This window comes from Sus scrofa, chromosome 13 (genome assembly GCF_000003025.6).
Source record: "Sus scrofa isolate TJ Tabasco breed Duroc chromosome 13, Sscrofa11.1, whole genome shotgun sequence".
Classification (NCBI taxonomy): domain Eukaryota; kingdom Metazoa; phylum Chordata; class Mammalia; order Artiodactyla; family Suidae; genus Sus; species Sus scrofa.
The window spans coordinates 3634050-3660075 of NC_010455.5; the positions used below are offsets into that span (position 1 = coordinate 3634050).

Genomic DNA, 26026 nt, shown 5'->3' on the forward strand with positions numbered 1-26026 from the left:
CCCCGAAGCAGCCTCTTGGAGCTCAGTGGTAGACGCTGAGGACAGAGCAGTTAATGAGACAGAACTGGCCTCTATCCTCCAGGCACTTAAACTCAGCTAGGAGAAGCCACTGAATGAATAAGGAACTGTGATCACTACCGCAGAGACATGCAGGGTCCTCTAAGAGCACGTCACAGAAGTCTGGGGGTGCTGCCAATGGCAAGGTTACATTCTGGGACTTCAGGCACAGATATATAAGGATAATGGCACCAACTCACATTCAGAGGATCAGCTCAGACTGTGCTACCTGCCTGGAGTCATTAAAACTAAGGAAGGCTGCTGGAGCTTTTTTTTTTTTTTTTTTTTTTTTTTTTTTTTTTTTTGTCTTTTGTCTCTTTTGTTGTTGTTGTTGTTGTTGGTGCTACTGGGAGGCATATTACTAAACGACTGAGGCTTGCCAAGGCGCGATCTTAACCACTAGGCAGCGATTTATATTCTTTCCACATTGAATCCATTCATTTCATTCATTCATTCATTCCACAACTGCCCTCAGCATGAAGGCTCTGAGGCTTAGTAGTGAACGAGACAAAGCCATGCCCTCAGGGAGCCTACATTATGGTATGGCCGGGGAACCCCATAAATAACAACAAACAAGATGAGTAAAGCTTCAGATGATGACAAGTTCCTCAAAGGAAATTAAGCAGGTGATGGAGGGTGAAATCGAATGGGGCTAAGGGAGGGGCTGTGTTAGGCAGGATGGTAAAAGAAGGACCTTCTGAGAAAGTGGCATTTAGCAGACACTTGGATGAAGGGAGGGAACCAGTTCTAAGGAGATGTGGGAGCCAGCCCTCCAGGCAGAGGACGCCACCAGGTCGTCCTCATTACATGAGCTGTGGACAGAGACGGTCCATCCCAGGGGACCTGCCCTCTTCCCTCCAGTGAATCCTACAAGCCAGACCTAGCTTGGTGGCTGGGTTCACATCCCTGCTCCGGTGCGAGGTTATTTTTCCCTACTTTCAATTTATATTGCAAGCTGGAGAGAAATGGATTACATCCCCCTGGGTTTCTCTGTTCCGTACAATTAAGAAAAGCTATTTCTTAGTCACAAGGCAGATGACGACACCAAGATTTCCCATTTTCTCTCTGCAGGGAGGCTGTCATCACTCAATATTAATTGATCCTACGTTTTCATCCACAAAGCAAGGGTTGAAACAAATTTTGGGTCACCAAAATGGCAACTATTACATTATAAAGGTAAATTATTAATGGCATCTCCATTAAAGCACACTCACTCCTCCTGTTACCACGGTATCCACTGCTTCAACTCTTACGGCGTCTCCTTAATGGGGAAAAAATGAGCAAATTATTATGTTCCTTCCTGATCTGGCATACATTGCCAGAGCCTTTCTCGTTTAAGGTTGCCAGACACCTCCCACCATTTCATCACAACCAGGAGCACACAGAGAGGGTGGAATAGATCTTGGTTCCTAGCAGGAGAGCCTGTCAATCGAATGCAATTTTATTTTCCTGCTAGAGAGCAGATGAAATGAAAACAGCGAGAAGACTTAAGAAACTCTCAAAAATTCAAAATTGAAGAGAGCTAGTCTCATTTATATATATATATATATTTGTCTTTCCCTAGACAAAAACTTGATGCTGATTTTTAGAGTAGGGAGGAAGAAAGAAAAGAAGGAACAGAGGGAGAGAGGGAGGGAGGGAAGGAGGAAAGAGGGAGAAAATAGAAAGGAAAAAGAGATGGGAAAAAAAAAGTCTATTTCTGGAGTTCCCCTTGTGGCACAGTGGAAGGGAATCTGACTAGGAGTCATGAGGTTGCAGGTTCAATCCCTGGCCTAGCTCAGTGGGTTAAGGATCTGGCGTTGCCGTGAGCTGTGGTGTAGGCCGGCAGCTGTAGCTCTGATTCATCCCCTAGCCCGGGAACCTTCATGGGCCATGGGTGTGGCCCTAAAAAGCAAAAAAAAAAAAAAAAAAAAATCTAGTTCTACATACAAGTTAACAACCCACAGTAAACTGGGGACCTTTGGGAAGAGCTGACCAGCAGTTATAGTCACTGCAGTGAGGCGCAATTCTTCAATTTGGATAGGGCTTTTCTCTGTCGATAATTTATCTAAGTGCTGCGGCCTTGAGGAAGGGTAACCACAGGGCATTTGTGTTTCATCAATAGGCTTAAATGCCTCAAATCTTGACTTTCACAGCTGGGTGCCAGGCTTAGCGATTTCTATCTAGGCTGATGGATAACTGAGTGAAAGCAGAAGCTTTTCTTCAACTCAGAATCTAGTCTTGAGAAAAGATGCACTCTGCTCAACAAGGCCTAGGGCACGAACTTAGAGATGCTATGGACACAGTTTATGGCATCAAAGAAAAGACCAGGATGGAAAAATGAACGTGGTCATCTGCCTCCAGACTAGCAGATCACTCATTGTAGGCATCATTCCCGTTGATGGCCTTTATTTAAGGGACTCATGAGCCCATCCCCCAGGTGCTGTGTGTTGGTTGCCCCCTCCCTAGAAAAACACCCTCAGCCCGCCCAGTGAGAGCCACTGGGCTATTAACATGGCCTGTTCTTCTACTCACTGTGGCAGAAATTGTGTATTATGTCAGATAAAATCCATGCACCCCATTCAACTAGCCTTCCTAGAATATAGAAGCTAGAAGCCAAAAACTATGTTTCCCCTTTATAGATGAGGAAACTAACAGAGAGGTTGAGTGACTTTCCCAAAGTCACACAGCTACTCAGTGACATAACCAGAATTTGAAGTCCAGCTCAAGAGCCTGTGCTCTCAACCACTCACAATGCTGTCTCTCACAGAAAAGCAAGACTTTTAGTATAAACTGACTATTATAGTTATTTAATGACATGTGGCAAATTACCCCAAACATCGTGGCTTAAAACAACAGATATTTATTACCTCACAGTTTTTCTGAATCAGGGATCTGGGGCAGCTTAGCCAGGTGCCACTGGCTCAAGGCTCCCATGAGGTGGCATGAGGACATCAGTCCAGGTAGAAGGGATCTAAAGGTCCACTGGGGAGAACCTACCTCCAAGTTCATGTACATGGGTGCTGGTGGGACTCAGGTCCTCCAGGGCTGCTGGACAAGGCTGTTAACAGGAGGTTACCCACCATGTGGGCCTCTCCACTGGACAGTTTTCAGCATGGCAGCCAGCTTCTCTCAGAAGGAGTGAGCAAGGGAGATCCTGCTGTGGCCCAGCGGTAACAACCTGACTAGATCCATGAGGATGTGGGTTCGATCCCTGGTGTCACTCAGTGAGTTAAGGATCTGGCATTGCCATGAGCTGCAGTGTAGGTTGCAGACACGCCTTAGATCCTGCATTGCTGCGGCTGTGGCGCAGGCCGGCAGCTATAGCTCCAATTCAACCCCTAGCCTGGGAACGTCCATGTGCTACAGGTGCAGCCCTAAAAAGCAAATAAAATTTTTAAAAATTAAAAAAAAAAAAGGAGTGAGCAAGGGAGCAAGAGAGAGACCGAGATGGAGGCAGCTGTCTTTTTGTACCCATCACCTTCACCAGCAGCAGGTCACCAGGTCCTCCCGCACTCAAGGGAAGGGATTACACAAAGGCGTGAATACCAGGAGGCGGGGATCACTGGGGGCCACCTTGGAGGGCCAATGCCATATGCTGCCCAATATCACACAACGAATAAGCAGAAATGTGGAGCTTTGGTTTCACCTCCATTAACTTGGCTCCCAACTCCAAGCTCTGTCTAGGACTCCAGATTCCGCCTGATTCAGAGAACAAGCCCTTGCTGGCTCACTTCTCTAGGGCTCTGCCCCCCTCACCTGGCTTCTCATTTTCAGCAAAGAAAGTAAAGAGTGTTAGGAGAAAAGTTTTCTTGGATTTTAGCTATTCTGATCATTTATACAATGTCCAGAGTAAGAAACCACCAGGTAGAAATAAGAATAAGCTCTTGGAGTTCCTGTCGTAGCTCAGCAGTTAATGAACCTGACTAGCATCCATGAGCACATGGGTTCGATCCCTGGACTCGCTCAGTGGGTTAAGGATCCGGTGTTGCCGTGAGCTGTGGTGTAGGTCGCAGACATGGCTCGGATCCTGCGTTGCTGTGGCTCTGGCGTAGGCCAGCAGCTGCAGCTCTCACTCAATCCTAGTCTGGGACCCTCCATATGCCGCAGGCACAGCCCTTAAAAAGCTAAATAAAGAAATAAAGAAATAAAATAAGTATTCATTCTAATTTATAGTCTCCAGATTGGCAATATGAACTGGAGATTGGCACCTGCCATTTGCTTCTACAAGGATTGAATCATGAGCCGCTGCTCCAGCTGCTGACTTTCAACACCCCTGAAAGGAGATCAGGAGTGAGGCTCTCTGTGCTCTGGGAAAACTTGGAAGAATAGGTCTTCAGACTGTTCGATATTTTCAGGAGATTTTAGGAGCCCAATTCTTGAATCTCTTCATACCAAGAAAAGCACTATAATCCTTCATGGTGATGTCTGCTACTCACGACTAGCAGTAATGTTCGCAAGACTAGCAGCAATGTTATGCAAAAATGTGTTTGATGCATGTACTTCCCCCTTCACTCAAATTACATCTATACAGACCTTCCCCCACCTCTTCAGAGTGTTTTTCAGAGCTGTCGGAAATGTTGCCTCCCAGGCTATAGTTCTCATTATGCTCCCAAATAAAACTCTCAACTTTTAGGCAGTGCATATTTTTTCCTTCTTTTTAAAATTACAGCTGATATTATGCCAATTTCTTCTGCACAGCAAAGTGGTTGTATGTATTTTTTAAGCTGACCGCAAGAAACAGTGGTGGACAAGGAACCGTTGGGCCAGCAGTCTGAGGGATAAAGCAAGATGATCCAGAAAACCTCCACGCCCTTCTTCCTGCCCTTAATCGTGTTTCCGGCATTATCTCAGCCCAGGCAGTTGGAAGAAGCAGCAGTAACTTTTCCTTCACATGGCTCAGCTCACTCTAGCCCAACATACCATTTCTCACTAAGAAAGCCGTAAGGAGGAGTTTCCGTTGTGACTCAATGGGTTAAGAGCCCTACAAGGTGTCTGTGAGGATGAGGTTTGATCGCTGGCCTCATTCAGTGGGTTAGGGATCCCAGCTGCTGCAAGTTGTAGCCGAGGTTGCAGGCGAGGCTTGGATTCCGAGTTGCTGCGGCTATCTCATAAGCCGGCAGCTGCAGCTCCGATTGGACCCCTAGCCTGGGACCTCTATATGCCGCAGGTGCGGCCCTAAAAAGACAAAAAAGGAAAGCCATAAGGGACTGAAGCCTGGGGGCACAGGCCCAAGGCACCCTGAATGCATCTCTGAAATGCCCCAGAGCTCAGCCTGTGGGCACAAGCAGCCCAGAAGAGTCCTTCAGCTTTGGGAAGCTGGTTTGATTGAGGCACTAACCCAGGGGGTTTTCAAGCTGCAGGTTGGTGGGCCCAGGAATCAGGCTGGTCTAGGATTTCCAGGGCCCTCCGGCACCCACCAAGAGGTAAACAAATCCCCAGCCATGCAGGGCACACCAGGTCAAAGATAAACCGTGGTAAGTCAAGGCAGATGCTTTTTGAAGGTAACACACAGAGTCTGTTAAGGCTAACACACATGGGAGTGGTTTCCAGATACGGGAGAACAGACACTGGGCTAGGACATTAATAAGGTAGAGCTGGATGCGGATGATTTAAACACTGGTTCCTACATGAAGAGACCTTGCCATCTTGTTCACCTTTGCATGCCCAGCCTGGAGCCTGAGAAATTGCAGGTAATCAATAAATATCCAATGAATTAATTTTGTTGAATAGCCCTGTCATGCAGGACTGCTTTCCCCATTAAAAAGCCCACCCACCAAGCATGCCAGCTCCCTTAGGAATATATTAGCCATCTCTCATCCAAGGCAACACACATTCCATATGTCGCCATACTATGTCCATGCTACCAAGCAACTCTGAATTTCTACCCAGCATGCCCAGCTGAAATAATCCTCTTCCTCCTTTAAGAGGACCCAATAAGGCCATCACACTAATGTACCTTCCTTATAATGAATCATATATATGCACCTGAAAAGCATGTTTATGCAACAGAATGGGGGAAAAAAAGGAAACCTCAGCTGCTGCTAACTCAAGCAAGTACTGGCTTCTTACCTAATTTTTATTTATCAGCAGATCTGACCTGTAAGCAAAGAACAGCTTAAGGCATGTCTGAAACACAGAGCTAAGGAAATGACTTTCCAGACTTAATGACAGTGACAAGCAACCTGAAGGCAGTCACCTACTTTTTCACACTTCCTGAAAATACTGCATAGATAAAATTCAACAGGCCTCCTTCCTTCTGAAGCATCAGTGAAATCCGGCCAAAGCATGGGATAAAGCCTCTTTCTCAAAATTCTCTAGAGCAATATCGCTAATAACAATAATTAGTAGGGTGCACAGAACATTAACTTGTTTTCTGTTCCATTTTAACCAAATTAGATAAAAATTATTACCACTACCACAGTGCTGCTTTTATGAATCTCTACAGAAAAATAATTTGGTTTTGCTTTGACAGATCACAGTCGTCACCAAGGAATTTCATTTTACTGAAGGCGGTCTTAAGTTGCTGAAATTTACTGCTTGCACACACACACATGCGCACACACGCATACACACACACACACACACCCTGAGCCCATTTTCACACAAGACTGAGTGTTGTTTCTTGGTCTAGATCTGGAGTAGCTGGGAAAAGAACAAGAAGAGTTTTTATTTTAAGGAAGGAATGCAAAGAATGCCTTCCTTCCTCTTAAATCTAATCTTATTACCTCCATTAGTGAATATTTAACAATAACATTAATACTAACAGCAGGCTTGGCTGCATTATCTAAAGCAACAACAATACAGAAGATGTATTTAGCAGCTTTGCTCAGAAAAGCTTAAAGCCATGTCACACATATTATCTCATTTATCTTTAAAAATCCCCACAGACTCTGTAAAAGTGTATTTCTCTGTGATAAGACATGTTTTATGGGAACCTATTTCCTTACCAGTCTGTGTATCTTCTGTTTAAACACAGGGTCTGTTTTTAGTACACCTCCCAACCAGAACCTCAGCTCATAACTCATGCAACTGACTTCCTTTCATGAGTCTCAAAAACAGAAAATACCACCGACTCTTAGCAATTGTAGAAAATGAAAACAAAAAAGAAACACGAGTAGGAAATCAAATACATTCACAGTGCCCAACAACTGCTGCTGCCCACGATGAAATTAAATAAATCGACACACACCCTCTCCAGGAAAACTCTGCCACACAATTTATTAATGAAAAGTGAAAGGAAACAGAAGCTACAAGCGGGGCAGGAGAAACTGTTTAATCTAATAGCCTGGAAATTATACTGGAAGGAACAGATGGTTTCACAGAAGTCAATGCAACCAAGAGGCACAAGGAGCGAATTTTCTAGGAAAGAAAAATATTTCCCTACCTACCGCCCAGACTATTTTCAGCAAAGGAGGAGTCTACATTCAGCACAGGATATGCTCTGAGCCTGGCATGCTGACAAGCCTGGGACTATGTGGCAGCCATCCACATGCACCCTGGCTCAGATACGGTCTCCAAGTCTGAGCTAGAGGTCAAACAGCCCAGTTTTAAAACCAACAATAAACAGCATGCAATGCTCTACTCCAGTGGGCTATGAACCATCATTCGAAATCTTGACAAATAAGAACAGTGGCAACTCTCAACAGGTTACAGGCAGCATGATCTTAAGGTGGCTTCTGACTTCTAGACCCTGAGGGTCCCAGAGGGCAGGGAGACCACCCTGTGACTAAGCCTCCCCATCTGTACACAGGACTGAAAGTCACCTACAGAGTTGTGAGGAAGTCGACGGAGCTGTAGGGCCACCCATACAGCATAACACTCAGTTGCTATTTTCACCCCCACTACCTATGAGTCACGGAACCATATGGGTAAGTTCTCCCTAGAGCCAGCTCAGTCAAAGGGAGGGCCTTTGAATGGCAGCTCAGAGCCTGCAGAGCCTCAAAGCTGTACCTGAGAGTCCTGTGTACAGCCAACATTGCTTAAGACTAAGAGCAAAGGATTTTTTTTTTTTTTGCTTTTTAGGGCTGTACCCAGGGCATATGGAAGTTCCCAGGCTAGGGGTCAAAATGGAACTGCAGCTGCCGGCCACAGCCACAGCATTGCAGGGTCCAAGCCAAATCTTCCACCTACACCACAGCTCACAACACTGGATCCCCGACCCACTGAGCGAGGCCAGGAATTGAACCCCCATCCTCATGGATACGAGTTAGATTTGTTTCTGCTGTGCCACAACGGGAGCTCCCCAGGAGCAATGGATTTTTCTTTAAGTTTATTGAAGTATAGTTAATTGACAAGGGTGTGATCATTTCTGCTGTACAGCAAAGTGACCTAGTCATCCATATACACACATCCATTCTCTCTGAGTCTTTTCCCACATAGATTATCATAGAATACGGGGTGGAGTGCTCTGTGCTGTATAGCAGGTCTCCTTTGGCCAATTGTTCCACATACTTCAGTGTGCATAGGTTTGAAGAAGGCAAGTCTGAGTTCTGATTGTAGCCCCATCCAGTATTTGCTGTGTGACTGAGGGCAAGTTGGGTAACCTCTCTGAGCCTCCTTTCCTCATCTCTAAAATCAAGATCCCCTGGGGTTTAACTTACACCAAGCATGATGTGTGGCTCATTAGCTGGCATTACCATTGTTACAGTTACCAATAGCATCACCACCACCATCATCATCCAAGTCTCTTGCCCCCATCACACCTCACCATCTGCAGGGATCTTCAGTAAACCAAGAGAGGGCACAGAAGCAGACAGCCCTTCTGCCATTAAGATTAAGGGCTGCAGCAGGAGGACGCTCCCCGGGGAGAGGCTTTATGTTTGGGAGACATAAAATGCCAACCGCCCCCGCCCCCAACTCAGGCGGGAGACCCCCTGTTTACGCTGTACCAGCATCAGAGCCTTGAGCCTTCCTTCTATTCATCCACTTCCCCTCTTTCCTGCCTTCTGACATTTTGCTTCAAGGTTTGTTTGTTTGTTTTCCCTGAAAAAAACATGCCATCAACATCAGTGGCTTTATGCTCGATTCTGCTGAAGAGCTGCAAATGTTAGAGATGAATCTGTTATATTCTAAAGCTGCAGGTATCATATTTAGAGAGGTAATAAATACCTCGTTATGGGTGGCAAAACAAACACTTCAGGGCACTCGAGGCTCCAGGAAAGGAACCCCATGGTGAAACCCACTTTAGACCTAGAATCCTCATGTAGAGCAAATCACCATCCCATCCTCTCACTTTCTTCCTCACCTCCCTGAGCTTCCTACCTTGGGCTTCTCTGAAAAGGAGGACCCACACCTGCAGGTACCTGCACCAGGTGTCAAACTCCTGGCCAATACCCTGATTCTTCACAGACTCAAACTCAGAACGTCAACACTGGCTCCAGGCTGTCACCCCTAGGTCATTTCTTTTTTTAAACTTATTTTTTTATTGAAGTATAAATGAAGTATAATATCAGGTTAGTTTCAAGTGTACAGCAAAGCGATTCAAATGTATATATTCTTTTTTCAGATTCTTTTCCCTTATAGGCTATTACAGACGTTAAGTAGAGTCCCCCGTGCTATACAGTAGGCTCTTGGTTATCCAGTAGTGTGTAAATACTAACCCCTAACTCCTAAGATATCCCTCCCTCGCCTTTTCCCTTTTGGTAACCATAGTTTGTTTTCTGTGCCTGTGGGTCTCTTTGTTTTGGAAGTAAGTTCATTCGTATCTTTTTTTTTTCTTAGATTTCACATATAAACTATATCGTCATATTTGTCTTTCTCTGTCTGACTTAGTTCACTTAGTATGATAATCTCTAAGCCCATCCATGTTGCTGCAAATGACATTATTTCATTCCTTTTTAAGGCTCAGTAGTATTCCATTGTGTACACTTACCACATCTTCTTTGTCCATTCATCTGCCGATAGACATTCAGGCTGCTTCCATGTCTTGGCTGCTGTGAATGGTGCTGCTCTGAACACTGGGATGCACAAATCTTTTCGAGTTATGGTTTTCTCTGGATAGATGCCCAGGACCTAGGGCATTTTTCTGGAGTCTGGCCTGACTGGCAAGAGCAAGGCAAAGAAATAGAAAAGATGTGCAGGGAACAGAGGTGGTAGAGACCTCATCAAGGCAACGGCTTCCAGAAAAGGGCCAAGGAGAAGGCTGGACCACATGACCACTGGAATCCAAATGCAGCCTACAGACCTGCTACTCAGGTGGAGTGTTTCGAGCTAATGTGATGAGCTGTGTAAATGAAAACAAAGATCTATCTAAATGTTCAGGGTGTAACTGGGTGCCTAATACGCCCGGCGTGTGCTGGTCCAGACATAACACTGACTGTCCCCCAGCTAGGCTATGCCTCCCCCTCCAGTCTGGACCAGCAGGAAGGGCGCAGACACTCCCCAGTCAAGCCGCCTGGACTAAGAAGGGACTGTCCTCAGGTGCCAGACCACTGACAAGACGCCTGTTAGCGAGCGGAAACTGTTCCCCAAACCCACCTCTCACTCTTCTTCCTTCACCTGAGCCCAGAAACCTCCCTGCAAACACCCAAACACACAGGCTCTCATCCCCAAATGCATCCTCCTCCTCTCCCTCTCCCCAGTGCCTGGTCATCCCCCAAGGGCTGGGCTCTCAGGGAAGAGAACCTGGAGGAGGCGAAGCTTTTTTAGGATCTTGATACAAATGCATTCCCAGTCCTGCCCTTAATGAATCAGATAGTCTGGGGCCTAGGATTCTGGGTTTTAAAGAGCTCTTCAGAAATGCAAATCAAAACTACAACGAGGTACCACCTCACACCAGTCTGAATGGCCATCATTAAAAAGGCTACAAATAACAAATGCTGGAGAGGGTGTGGAGAAAAGGGAACCCTCCTACACTGTTGGTGGGAAAGTAAGTTGGTACAGCCACTATGGAGAACAGAATGGAGGTTCCTCAAAAACTAAAAACAGAGTTGCCATATGATCCTGCAATCCCACTCCGGGCATTTATCTGGAGAAAAACCATAATTTCAAAAGACACATGCACCCCATTGTTCATAGTTGCACTATTTACAATAGCCAAGACATGGAAGCAACCTAAATATGGAGAGGAACTAGTAAAGAAGATGTGGTATATAATAAATATATTACATTGTGGTATGTAAATTGTGTATATATACAACCTCTGTATGTGTGTATACACACGTACACACGTACACACACACACACACACACACACACAATGGAATATGACTCAGCCATAAAAAAGAACAAAATAATGCCATTTGCAGCAACATGGATGGACATAAAGATTAGCATACTAAGTGAAGTAAGTCAGAAAGAGAAAGGCAAACACCATATGATATCGCTTATATGTGGAATCTAAAAAATGACACAAATGAAGCTATCTGCAAAAACAGAAACAGACTTGTGGACTTGGAGAACAGACCTGTGGTTGCTATGGGGAGAGGAAGGACTGGGCATTTGGGATTAGGAGAGGCAAACTATTATATATAGGACAGATAAGCAAGGAGGTCCTACTGGATAGTACAGGGAACTATACTCAATATCCTTGATAAATCATAATGGAAAGGAATATGAAAAAGAATACCTATGTGTAACAGAATCATTTTGCTGTACAGCAGAAATTAATACAACATTGTAAATCAACTATACTTAAATATAATACATTTTTAAAGAAATAAAGAGCTCTTCAGGTGATTCTGACTCACCATCAAGTTGGAGAACCACTACTTTAAGGAAATGATTGGTCTTTCTCTGGAGGTTAACATCATTTTGGATAATATCTTAGAACTCGCTTGTCACCTCCCTTGATGACCCATGAAGTCAGGAAGGCTAAGGGTAGCAGGATTTATCACTAGCCATTAGGTACCCAAGCTCTTAGCCCCAAAACACTTTAACCTGTTGGTTTTTAGATCTTAATATAAATTAAGATCCAGGAGTTCCTGTCATGGCTCAACAGAAACGAATCTGACTAGCATCCATGAGGATGCAGGTTCGATCCCTGGCCTCGCTCAGCAGGTTAAGGACTTGGTGCTGCCACAAGCTCTGGTGTAGATTACAGACACGGCTCAGATCCCGCATTGTTATGTCTCTGGTGTAGGCCAGCAGCTACAGCTCCAATTCGACCCCTAGCCCGGGAACCTCCATATACCGCAGGTGCGGCCCTAAAAAAATAAAAATAAATAAATTAAGATCCATCCTTCTAGGTTAGTCCTTTACCCAGATGTGAAGAGAGATTAAAATGACGACTTAAAGAGGCAATGATCATCAGCTGCTTCTGCAGTTGTGTTTAGGGATAAGGTTACCCAGACTAGAACCGAAGTAAAAACTAGACCCTTAAATGATTCATTGCCCAATACACATGTTTTGGATAATGAATGTCACCCTATGTTATTATCATGACCACCCAAAATTGATATACAGGGCTTATGGCTACAATGCTGACAGCCAAAATGCAAGTATGAGCGTGGTCAGCACAATGTCGAAGAAAAAAATCCCAGAGGTCAGCTCTTCAAGACCTCTTAGACAGGAAAACCACAAAGATGGGAATTTGAAAAATGTGGCAATGTGAGCTGATCCTAGAAATTGTAATGTGTGTCATGGGAATGTTTTACAAGCAAGCATTTAAGAGGAGAAACAGAAGATAAACTTGCAGGAGTCGTGCAATGGAGCATGAGGTGCTTTTCAATTTTTTCATGTTGAAGCCCTTCCATTTAGTTTAAACCCAGCAGTGTGTGCAGAGGGATCCAGGAACAAAGAGACCCCAAAGTGAAGGCTCTGCTGTTCTGGAAGATGATGGAGTGTTACAAGTCTCCAGCAGCTTAGTGGCCTAGGACAAATTACTTGAATAACCTCTCCAAACTCAAGTTCTCAATTTATCCTTCCATACCAGGGAGGTAACTCCACCCACCTCAGAAGACTGTGGTTAGTTCATTTAAAAGTGATTGTTACAACACCAAGTGCTGAGTAAACAGCAGCTGTAATTATCACATGTCAAAAATGAAGCTACCACGAGTTTTCTGGGGGCACAGTGGATGGAGATCCGGTGCTGTCAGTGCCATGGCACTGGTTCGATCCCTAGCCTCTGAATTTCCACATGCTGTGGGCACAGCACCCCCCAAAATGAAACTACCAACACTCATCCAGTGTTGCTGAACTGTAAAACGACACACATCCTTTAGAAAACAGTTGGGCCGTTTCTTATAAAGATAAACATACATTTACTGAACAACCTGGCAATTCCACTCCTACATATTCACCCAAAAGAAATGAAAACATATGTCCACAAAAGACTTGCTCACAAATGTGCAATAGCAATTTTTTTTTCTTTTTTGACTGTGCCTGCAATATATAGAAGTTCCTGGGCCAGGCCAGGGATTGAACCCATGCCACAGCAGTGACAATGCCAGATCCTTAACCCACTGGGCCACTAGGGAACTCCCAGAGCAGTTTTTTCAATAACAGCTCCAAACTGGAAACAGCCCAAGTGTTGAACAGGAGGATGATTAAACAAATTATGGCACCACCAACAATGGACTATTACTCAGAAACACAAAGGAGTGAGCTTTTGATCTATACAATGGTGTGGTCGAATTCCAAAAGCATCATGCTATGCTAAAGAAGCCAGACACAAAGCACACATACTGTAGGATTCCGTTCCTATGTTATTCTTGAAGAAGCAAAACTCATCTACAGTGACAGAAAGCAAACCAGCAGCTGTCTGAGGCAGGAATTGGGGACAGGCATGAGGGAATCTTCTGGAGTAATGAAAAAGTTCTTTATCTTGAGTGTGGTGGTAATTACATGGGCGTTTACATTTAATGAAACTCATCAGGCCATACACCTCAAATGGGTGTATTTTATAGTATGTAAGTTATACCTCAACAGGTTTCATTTTTTGTTTTTTGTCTTTTTAGGGCTGCACCCATGGCATATGGAGGTTCCCAGGCTAGGGGTCAAATTGGAGCCGTAGCCGTTGGCCTACACCACAGCCACAGCAATGCCAGATCCGAGCCATGTCTATGATCTACACCACAGCTCACGGCAACACTGGATCCTTAATCCACTGAGTGACGCCAGGGATTGAACCGGCTCTTCATGGATGCTAGTCGGATTCGTTAATTGCTGAGCCATGACGGGAACTCCTTAAAGTTATTTTTTTATACTGAGACAATACCACTCAGCAGGCCTGGCAGGGTGGCACTGAGCCCTCCCTAAGGTGCAGTAGGAAAATCCTGTGCGAAGAGAGTCCACACAGAGAATACTGGATTCTGATTCCACTTACTACCCACTGTCTGTTGAGGCAACTTCCTCATCTGAAAAAAAAAAAAAAAGAAAAGAAAAGCTACCTTCCCTCTGGCTCTCTGGGCTGCTTGGATGATGGAGTGAGAGCGTCATGTAAAAAGGCTTTAAAACAGAGCATCCACCTGTGTAGACACCATGCCAGCCAGCCAGCTGCCCAGCAAACTCACTTCCTCCTCCACCCTCCCCGCCTCACTCCCTCCCCTGCCAGTCAGTCCCCCCACCGCTTCCTGATCTCTCATGACCCCGCCCACTTCCCTGGTCCCTAAGGCCACCCCTTCAGCTGAGGCTACCTTCACTCCTTGCCTAATTATTGCAATGGCTTCCAAATGCTTTCCTTCCCCCCCGCCTTTTTTTTTTTTTTTTTTTTTGCTTTTTAGGGCTGCACTTGCAGCATATGGAAGTTCCCAGGCCAGGGGATCGAATCGGAACTATAGCTGCCGGCCACAGCCACAGCCACAGCAACGCAGGATCCAAAGCGAATATGTGACCTACACCTCAGCTCACGGCAGCACCAGATCTCTGATCCACTGAGCAAAGCCAGTGATCAAACCCACATCCTCATGGATACTAGTCAGATTCGTTCCCACCGAGCCGCAACAGGAACTCCTCCCCCAGTTGTTTTGTTTTTGGCAGCACCTGTGGCATGGTAAAGTTCCTGGGCCAGGGAGCAAACCCACATCCCAGCAATGACCCAAGACAGCAGCGACAATATCAGGTCCTTAACCCATCAAGCCACCAGGGAACTCTATCCTCTCTCCTAGTTTTATCCCTACCATCCTTTTTTACTCTAAACCCAGAGCAGGCTTTCCAAAATACAAATTTGATCACATCACCTACCCTCTTCCCACCTTTAAGGCCTTCAGGGCTCTTTAGAGAGCCTAGACTCCTTAGTTTAAGGCCTAAGACCTTTAGTCATCTGGCCCCAACTTACTTTTCCCAAAGGCCACACTCTAACGAACTTGAACCACATACAGCTTCCCATTTATGCCATGTTGTCTCTGTGTTCTGGCCCCTCCCACAGGTTGACCCCTTTTCCTGAAAAGATCACCTCTTCCCACCCTCATTCTCCTACCTGGCTAACTCCAAATCCATCTGTCCTTGACGCACATACCACCCAACCAGACTGTGGGCCACGACATCCCCTCTGTCACCATCACTCTCACATCAAGTACTACAGTCACATGGTTCTTCACCTGTAAGATTTTACTTTTTCCATTTTTTTGAAGTTTTATTGAAGTATAGTTGATTTACAATGTTGTGATAATTTCTGCTGTACAACAAAGCGATTCAGTTATACACACATTCATTCTTTTTCAGATTCTTTTCCCACATAGATTATCACAGAATTTTGGGTAGAGTTCCCTGTGCTCTACAGCAGGTCCCCCTGGCCAGTCATTCCATATACCTCAGAGTGCATATGCCCATCCCAAGCCCTCAGTCCATCCCTCCCCTTCTATCTGTCCTCTTTGGCAACCATAAGTTTGTATGAAATCTTGAATTTTTTTTTCTTTTGCTTTTTAGGGCTGCATCACTGGCATGTGGAAGTTCCCAAGCTAGGTGTCGAATTGGAGCTGCAGCTGCCACCCTACCCTACAGCCACAGCAACACAGGAACTGAGCTGCATCTGTGACCTGCCAAATCCTTAACCCACTGAGTGGGCCAGGGATTGAACCCGAGTCCTTGTGGATACTAGTCGGGTTCGTTACCACTGAGCCACAGCAGGAACTCCTGAAACCTTAAATTTTATTTCATGTTTTCACCTGTAAGATGTTGAAACGATGTAGACCAGTGGGCTAGACCAGTGCTATGGACTGAACTGTGTCCCTTCAACATTCAAATGTTGAAGCCCTAACCTTCTGTGTGACTATATTTGGAGTCAGGAAGCAACGAAGGTTAAATGAGGTCATTTATGAAGGTTAAAGGAGGTGCTCTATTCCGGTAAGACTAATGTCCTTATAAGAGGAGACCTGAGAGGGGTCACTCTGCACTCTCTTAGACGTGTGCAGACACAGCAAGAAGGCAGCCGTCTGCAAGCCAGGAGGAGACCTCTCACCAGAACCCGACCAGGCTGGCCCTCTGATCTTTGACTTCTGGCTTCCAGATGTGTGAGAAAATAAGTATGTGTGGTTTAAGCCACGTGGTCTGGAGCATTCTGTGATGGCAGCTGAGCTGAGACAGAGAGAGCACGCGTGTTGTCTGGTTCACCCTTATGTCCTCAGGACAAGACATCAGGCTCTGATAGACTCCCACAGTCAGTAAATATCTGTGGAATCAGAGAATTACCATCCTGTGGTCCCTAGGGAACCCAAGGCCCAAGGTCCATAATAAAAATGGTACATTAATCTGCATTCGAGATGCAGAACCAGACCTGGGACGGAGTTATCGGAGCAGCACTGCCCAACAGAACTTCCGCAATGGTGAAAGCGTTCTCCATCTGCAACACCCAACATGGGAGCCTCCAGCCACACGTGGCTGTGGAGCACTTGAAGTGTGGCCAGAGGAGGATCTGAATTTTAAATTTTATTTGCTTTAAGTCATTCATTATACTCAGTAGCCATGTGGCTTGTGGCTCCTGTCCTGGACAATGCAGGATGACACAGTTCCAGCAAGGCTCATGCCCTGGGCGCTGACTTCATCCTACAGATTGCTGACTATGCCAGCTGCCTCTGCCCCAAACACATATAAAAATACAGTGGATTCTCATGGAGCTGACACAGGTACCTTTCAAGTGGTGTCAGAGTGGCCTGGCACAGAGAAGCTGGCAAAATGCACACATAAAGGGGATAATGAGGCACCGTTTTGCAGAAATTGTGATGCTTTATGGGCCTCCGTCTGCGATGAAACTCATCAAAGGGCAGGTTCATCCCTCGGTGACCAGAGTTAATTGAAAATTTAAGGCCCAATCAAATCCCCCGGCATTGAGATTTTTGGCAGCTTATGGGCTCCACTGTGAGTTTCCTGCTGCGTTTCACCTCTGCCAGCCCCACAAGCCAGGCTGCATTTCCAATATCATCCTCCACAGCACCGAGCTCCAAGCAAGGGACAAGTAAAACCGTGTTGACTCTGATCTTGGTTTCTTTTTAAAATGCACGTGGTCCCTCCCTGCCTAGGCCAGCAGGTGGAAGTAAGCCAACACCCTTGTCCCAACTCAAAAGTTATTAAAGAATCAGATGAGCACTTTCTCTATGAAAAATAAGCATATCAAGTGCTCCTCCAAAAGCTCCTATGGTCAAAACCGTATGGCAAAAGAATGTTCTTACGCCCCTCATGGTATGTTACATGGTAACACAAGTTTTCTAGCCTATTTGTCTGGCACCTTGTGGTTTCTAAGGCACAAGGGTTTTGATGCCCAAGAAATCCAGGTTCAAACTCTGCCCCAGTCACTTCCTAGCACTGAAATTTTAGAAAAGTTACTTAACCTCTCTGAGCATCCATTTCCTCTTCTGCAGAAAAGGGATGAGTAAACCCAAACACCTCACTGGGTTACTATAACAATAAGATGACATAAGAAGCCACACAAAGATGCATGGTTACAGCAACCTAATTTGTAATAGCCAAAAACCGGAAATGACCCAAATGTCCATCAGAGGTGAGAGGAAAAACACACCGTGGTAAAGCCATGCTACAGAATAGTACTCAGTGAAAACCAGGAATGACACACCAAACAACAGAAATGAATCTCTAAATAAGTAAGCCAAGTGGAAAAAGGCCAGACTACATACTGATTCCATTTAAAGAAAATTTTAGAAAATAAAAGTGAAGGAAAGTAAATCACTGTCTGGGGACAGAGGGTTGGGAAAAAAAGGAGAGACTCCAAAGGACACTTTTGGGGTGTCCTGCCTCTTGACGAGGGAATGGTTTCAGAGACACAAACATTTTCAATCTGCTTGGTGTAGGGTGATTAAGTCATACTTCAGTGCAGTTGAAAAGTTTAAAAAAACAAAACAACAACATCAGGGATCTAAAGTCCCATCCTAGGGCACATAGTAGGGTCTCAGCAAATGCTGGCTCTGTTCTGGAGCAGTAATAAATGATCTCATAAAAACTTTTAGAAAAGAAACTTGAGAAGCTGCCGAGGAAACCTGTCAACAGATGTAACATTGACTTTGAAGGTTTACTTGAACCCAACTATTCCTGACACGCTGTTCTCAGCCAAGAAGCATGAACAAGAGAGATGAACAGAAAGACGGGCAAGGCTTGGTCCAATGAGTTTACTATACAACGGAATAAGTGTCATAAGGAAGGTGCTGACAAACCAGAGCTGTGCAGAAAAGAGTCATTCTGATGGGACGAATGTCCAGAAAGGACAATTCCAGGTGGGAGGGATTCTGGCAACATGGCAGGCCCTGTGCAGGGAGGCTGAGAGGGAGGGTCCCGGCGGGGGCAGCTGCAAGGCCCAGGATCCAGGCACACAGTCCCCCTCAGACGAATGAGGGGTTCCCGAAGAGCCTGAGTGCCAGCCAGAACCTCCCCGGCATTTATCCAAGGACCTAGTCAAAGGGTTCCGCACAATCAGATTTGCGCTTTACACCAGCAGGTTCCATCTAGAGGACAATGTGGCAATTTATCAAGAGTCTCAACATCCATATCTTTCAACTGGGTCATTCCTGAGCAAAGAATCACAAATCCACACAAAGATTTATGTACGACATCGCTTATCACAACACTGTTTATAACTGTCCAAAGCCCAAAATAACTTAAACGTCCAATAAAAGGGGACCCTAAATAGACTACAGTACTCTGCATGAATAAAGCATCTAGAGCCATTATATCATATTTTCTGAATGTATGGAATGACAGGGTGTGTGTTTCATGATATAATGTTAAGTTGCAAAAAAAAAAAAAAAGCAGGATTATACAAAGATATATATGGAATATTCACTCATAAACATTCATGATCTCCTATGTGCACTGTTCTAAGCACCAGCAGAGGATAAAAGAGATATAATCCTTCACTCCTTAGAAGGAATTCCATCTTTTGGTGAAGGAAGGCAGACGGCAAATAAAGTAACAAATAATAATACACAAAATATATAGCATGTTGACAGCAGGGAGTGCTGTAGAGAAAATCAGAGGGGGAAAGGATTAGGGGTCAGGGGAGGTAGAAATTTTAATTAGGTAGTCAGGGGTTCCCGTCGTGGCACAGCAGAAACAAATCCGACTGGGAACCATGAGGTTGCGGGTTCAATGCCTGGCCTCACTCAGTGGGTTGAGGATATGGCTCTGATTATACCCCTAGCCTGGGAAACCTCCATGTGCCGTGGGTGTGGCCCTTAAAAAAAAAGGACAAAGGCCAAAAATAAATAAATAAATAAATAGGTAGTTAGGAAGATTTCCCAGAGAAGGAGGTAAGGGTTTGAACCAAGGGTATATCTGGGAGGACTTCCAGGCAGAGGCAACAGGCGGTGAAAAGGCCCTGAGGAGGCCTTGGTGGGGGTGGGGGGTGAAGAGGCAGAACACACAGGACAAAGAGCAGGACAATGAGGCAGAGGGAGGCTGGTGCCATTGGCAGGGGAGCTTTGAGCAAAGGAGTGATGTGATGCAGGGAGCTGCTAAGGGGAAGAAGCAAAGGGATCAGCGATGATTTTTCCAGTGTTCTCCTAACTTTTCATAATGGACATATGCACACTTTATAATCAGAAAATAAAAGGTAATTCAACCAGAGAAAGCAGTGTAGATACTATGAATGGAGCACAGAGCAGCAGAGGAACAAAGAAGGAGGTCAGGGAAGTGGTTCAGATGGTGAGGCATGCAGCAGTGGCAGGCAGGGGGCACGTGGAAGTTACTATTAAGGCAACAATCACTCCTTTTAGCAATAAAAGAAATACAACCATGATGCAAAAAAAAAAAAATGTGACAAGAACTCCCTCATCATATCATTACCCTAACAATCATTATTTAACATCGTGTTGTATTTTCTTTCCATCTTTTTTCCTCTGCATGATTTGGGTTTTTTGGTTTTTTTTGTTTGTTTGTTTTTTGTCTTTTAGGGCCGCACCGGCATCATATGGCGGTTCCCAGGCTAGGAGTCGAATAGGAGCTATAGCTGCCGGCCTACATCACAGCCACAGCAACTTGAGATCCAAGCCGGGTCTTTGGCCTACACCACAGATCACGGCAATGCCAGATCCTTAACCCACTGAGCAAGGCCAGGGATTGAACCTGAGTCCTCATGGATACTAGTCAGATTTTTTTTCCACTGAGCCAGGACAGGAACTTCACATGCTTTGGATTTTTTTCTTAACCATTCTACAAGGCTCACAATACTGAAAGCGCTCAAATACTTGCTGAACAAATACTGATGACAAAATGCTCTGTGTTCAGATTTGTCCATTTTACATCAGCTACATCACAAGCATGAAGCATCACAAGCAGAAGTACTTTTAAGAGGCTTGGGTGGTGGAATGGAAATTGTGGGGCATGGCCAGGATGACGAAGGTGTCAAGCCGGGCCCTTTAAGAGGATGATGATGGGACCTTATTCACCAAGGACACCAGCAGGAAGCAGTCTGCTGAGGAGGAGGCTGGGCCCAGTCTGGGGGACTTGCGGGGTGCACAAGATGTACCTGTCCAGCTGCCCATCCCTCTGGGGGCTCAGCATGGAGGGGGTCAGGCAGAGGCGGTGGAGTGTGGGGGAGGAGAGAGAGTGATACCAGCACCCAATGCCAGCCAGACTTCGCTCTAGACCCTGACACGGGGGCCCTCTCCGCATCCCTGGTGCTGCCCTGGGGGGCAGGTCTGCCTAGTGACTCGCCCAGGAATTCAAACCCACCACAAGGAGGGCTTTTCCCATGATTTCTCTTTTCTCTTATTAGAAGCTTAAAATATCCACAGAAGCCCAAGGAGAAAGTGTCTGAAGAAGCCCTCATTAAGGAACACTTGGTTTAGGCTCACAACTTCCAGGAACCCCCCACCTCCTCCAACAAAGACTACTGTCTTCCTTTTCCAAAACCACAGTTTACATGTTTCCAACTTGCAATTACAGCCTGTTGAGTTTTCTCACATGCACGAGTCTCCTCTCCCAGCAGGTAGGAAGTTTCTGGAAACCAGGGCATAGGGCACGACTGTCCCCCAGCACGACCCACCTCTCTGCACACAGTTGGCACTCAGCAAATGTTTGGGATGAAAACACTGACCCTCACTTGCCAGCTGCACCGGGGCAGCTGGGGTGAGGCAGGGTCAAGCCCGGTGGTCGAGCAGTTTGGAAAGACGCCAGTGGACAAGGGGCAGGGGATCTGGGTGGACCGTCAAACGGTCCTTGGCATGCCATGGGAATCTGCAAACAAGTGTGCCCGTGGGCCAAGTTCAACCCACCCACTTGTACTATCTGGCTCACACCTGGTTTTAATTTATCACAATTGAGTTGCTGGCTTTCAAAAAGCAAAAGATTTCGCCTAAAAATCTGGCTTTCTGAGAGCTGTCCCTTCTCGACAGGCCCACCCTTTTCAGTGCCCCCTCCCTACCCAGCCTCCCCACCCGCGCCCCCCAGTGTCTCCTAGGCAGACCCCTCCAGCACTGATTGGGCCGCAGCCCCGGCTGAGGACCCTGCCCCTAGCCTCACCAGCACTCAGGGTGGTGAAATCCAGGAAGCGGTACTCATAGGACACATCTATCTTGGTTTCCACCTGAGGCCTCTTCAGTGTCGAATAGATATTTCCAGGCCGTTTGTCATCACGTTTCTCCAACTTGTTCAGTCCGCAACCCATTTCAGCAGCTGTCAGCAAAAGAAGAAAAGGGGGGATGATTTTTTTTTTTTCCTGACATGTCGCTTTTAAACATTATAGTATAAAAGACCCCATCATTTCCCTGAGGAATACACAGAGGACCCCAGCCTTGCTGAAATCTAGAGCACAATGTAATCCATGACCTGTAGGTCAGAGGCTCTAGGCTCAGCACTCAGGCTGGCTTCTCTGGCTGATAAGATATCATTACCAGCCAGTCTGTGACTCTGAAATGACACCAAAAACATACCTGTTTTATATCATTTTTCCCCTATCTAAGGCAGATAATACCTCGGAGTGCCTTCGTTCCACTGTAATCTGTATACATGATTAAAAAATGGGCTCTAATAAGCAATACAGTGCATCACGGTGTCAGCCCATCTGAAAAAACCCAGACAGGCATCACTTCGCAGGGCTTGCTAAGAGGAGATAATAAGTTGTCATTACAATTTCCAAACTCCAGAGTCCTTTCTCCCCTCCACAGTAACTATTTAGACCAGAATTTACATTCATAGAAACACCTCTCAAAGTAGATGGCAGTACTTTTATGGGCCGTGTCTAAAAGTCTCCCTTTATTCCCTTTTAGACGAAGCCACAGAAACAGAATACACCTCCACATTTTTAAAAGTCATTTTAGTTTTATCAATTTTTTTTTTTTTGTCTTTTCTAGGGCCGCACCCATGGTATACGGAGGTTCCCAGGCTGGGGTCGAATCGGAGCTGTAGTCTCCAGCCTATGCCAGAGCCACAGCAACGAGGGATCCGAGCCAAGTCTGCAACCTACACCACAGCTCACGGCAATGTCGGATCCTTAATCCACCGAGTGAGGCCAGGGATCTAACCTGCAACTTCACAGTTCCTAGTCGGATTCACGATGGGAACTCCTCTTAAAAGTCATTTTAGACTAAAATGAAAACTTGCTGAATTCGAAGGGCAGGGCTGGAGAAACTGGCCCTAACAGGAATCCGTGTGTGTTAGAGTAAAGATCTGTGGCTTAAGTTTGGAAAGAAAACAGAGAGATGTTAAAACAATGTGCATGTGAGAATGGGCTGAGCTTCCATCTTCCAGGGGTTTAAAAACAATGAATGGCCTCTGTTGACTTAGGCAGAATGACATTCACCAAACGGCTTTTTATCCACTCCCCAGACTTGAGCAGGAGATGTTTTCCTTTTGTGACTGAGCCTGGCCAATACTTCCCTCCTCTCCGGGGGCACTGGTGCTGCCATCAGAACATAATTCACACAAATATTAATTGGCCAAGAATATCACCAACAGAAACGTGGTGGCCACTTCCTTTTAGAGATAAGAATTTCCTTTGGCTCGATCCCTTCACGAGGTACCCGGCTTCCTATGGCAATTTGGCAAGCTCCAGGAGAAAAACAAAACAAAACAAAACTGAACCTCACAAACGCAAGGAGGCCCAAGAGGGAGGGGAGTGGAGAAGGCTGGGGGAGCCACAGCCAGGCTCTACTTTTCAGTAATTAAAAAAAGTCTGGAAGGATGGATGAGAACAGGAAGGCTTACTTATGCCTTAATAAGGGAACATTAGTGTCCAAAGGGCCAGAGCAGACGTGATTTATGTGCAAGCTGCATGAACTGATTACTTGTAAAATACTCTGCAGTTCTGCAGATATAATAGCTGATATGTATAGAGGCTGCATATTTAACTGCTAAAAAAGCAAGTCGGCTGGCATCTGCTGGAACACAGTAGAAGTGGACAGGGAGGCCCCTAAGTGCTGGAGGACAGGTGGTCCAGTGAGATGAGCACTATCGCCACCAGTACAGAACTGGAAATAACCCAAAGGCTTACCAGCCACTCACTCACTCATCTTCCTCCTTGTGAAGGAGTGAGTGTTTGGGGACCTCCAAGGAAAAACTCCTTCCTTAAAAACCTTCCCATTTTGCTATCTTACTAGGTAAATTCTAGCATTAGAGGAGTTCCTGTTGTGGCTCAGAAGGTTAAGAACCCGGATAGTATCCATGAGGATGTGGGTTCAATCCCTGGCCCTGCTCAATGGGTTGAGGATCTGGCATTGCTGTGAGCTGTGGTGTAGGTCAAAGACATGGCTCGGATCCCACATTGCTGTGGCTGTGGTGTAGGCCAGCAGCTGTAGCTCCAACTTGACCCCTAGCCTGGGAACTTCCATATGTCACAGGTGCGGTCCTAAAAAAACCCCCAAAAAACTAGCCTTAGAGATTCACTCCTCTGATAAGAGCCTCCCTCAGCATTGCCTTTGAAATGACAAATATATCCCAGGGAAGGGCAATAAACCAAGCTCCCAGTAGCCACTAACGCTTTAGTATGATTTAATTTCTTCTCTCAAGGACAGGCTCTTTGACATTAGAAAAAAAAGGAGGAGAAAGTTAGCAGGACGAGGAAGAACGACTCAGACAAATTTGAAGAGGGGGGAGGTGTGCCAAGAAATATTACAGAAACTACCAATTCAGAATTTTGAATTTAAGGTTTTAATCAGACTATCCAGAACTTGAGGTCTCTGCCCAAGTTTACCTCAAAGGGCACTGTGCTTGTCTCACAGGACACAATGAGGCTTTGCACAAATCACCTATGTAATCAGACATAATACCAGCCAAGGGTACCAGCCAGGAGCATAATTAGAATATCAATGAATCCTTGAGGTCTCAAACTTTAGGGATTGGTTTCTTTGAGGTGCACGCAACCCTGCTTAAGTAACTGCTTCTGCAGCACAGCTCTCTCTGGGAAAGGCGACCCATTCACTGGTAATGTGAAGCCATTGCCAGTCACCAAAAGCTTAGTTTGAATGTGTTGCTCTTTCTAGTTCGTGTTAGGGCCCTACCTTACTTGCTACTGGGTCACCTGATTCCTCCTCGTTCCATCCTGCATTCTTCCACCAACCCCGCCCCTTGTCAAAACAGGAAAGACTTATATCATTCCAAAACTATCTATTATAGTCCCTACTATGTTCAAACAAGTCACAAAATCTAGTTTATAAACAGAAGGGAGGCGTTCCCGTCGTGGCTCAGCAGTTAACGAACCAGACTAGCACCCATGAAGACGCAGGTTCGATCCCTGGCCTCACTCAGTGTGTTAAGGATCTGGCGTTGCCGAGAGCTGTGGTGTAGGTGACAGATGCGGCTCGGATCGTGTGTTGCTATGACCGTGGCTGTGGCGGCTACAGCTCAGATTCAACTCCCAGCCTGGGAACCTCCATGTGCTGCAGGTAGGGCCCTAAAGAGACAAAAAGACAAAAAAAATAAATAAAATTTAAAAAATAAAAGGAAGGGAAACTAAGATAGAACAGTGATATAATGTTAGAATATGCTGTCTTGTAAACTTGTTTCCTATGCCAGGTTCCCAAACCCTGCTCGCACTGAACCCCACAAGAAGCTGAGGCAAGGGCTGGATATGAGCCTTCAAGGGCAGTGAAAGGCAGAGGGAGAAGGAAGAGTGAAGGGCACAGCCTCGCCAAATGCAGGCAGATGGTGCTCGGCGTGGCTACATACCCCGCTCACAGACATTCAGGGAGTGTCTCAGTGGAAGCATGGCAAGCAGGGGTTAAGGGTAAGGGAGGAGGTAAAAGGTCAGTGAGATGGTTTTTAAATGTGGCCCCTCAAATCCTCAGGCTTTCGTGCCATCGAGAGGTGGGGCCTGTGTCACCACCCCTGAATCTGGGCTCCATGACTTCTCCCCGTAGAAAGTGTCAAAATGACACAGTGCCCATTTCTGGACCCGAGCCTTAAGAAACTGGATGCTCTCAGCTACTGCCTGACTCCTGGAACCTAGCCACCATGCCATGAGGAAGCTCAAGCAGGCCAAAGAGAGGCCCATGTAGGGAGGAACCCACTGCCAGCAGCGACTTGCCAGGTATTGTGCCAGGGAGCTGCCCTGGAAGGTGAGCCTCTGCCTCCACCAAGCTGCCAACACCACGTGGTGCAGAGACGAGCTATTTCCACCAAGACTTGACAAATCGGCAGACTCCTGGGCAAAACACACCATTGTTTTAAG

At 45.9% G+C, this 26026-nt stretch overlaps 1 protein-coding gene across 1 annotated transcript in view; it reads right to left on the minus strand.

Annotated features, from left to right (window-relative positions):
• The window catches only part of RFTN1 (raftlin, lipid raft linker 1), a 220625-nt gene that overhangs the window by 179602 nt on the left and 14997 nt on the right, over positions 1 to 26026 (minus strand). The window contains exon 2 of the mRNA XM_021071357.1: positions 21883 to 22035. Within this exon, the coding sequence (XP_020927016.1) occupies positions 21883 to 22027 (145 nt within the window). The 5' untranslated portion in view covers positions 22028 to 22035. The remainder of the gene's footprint in view (positions 1 to 21882; positions 22036 to 26026) is intronic.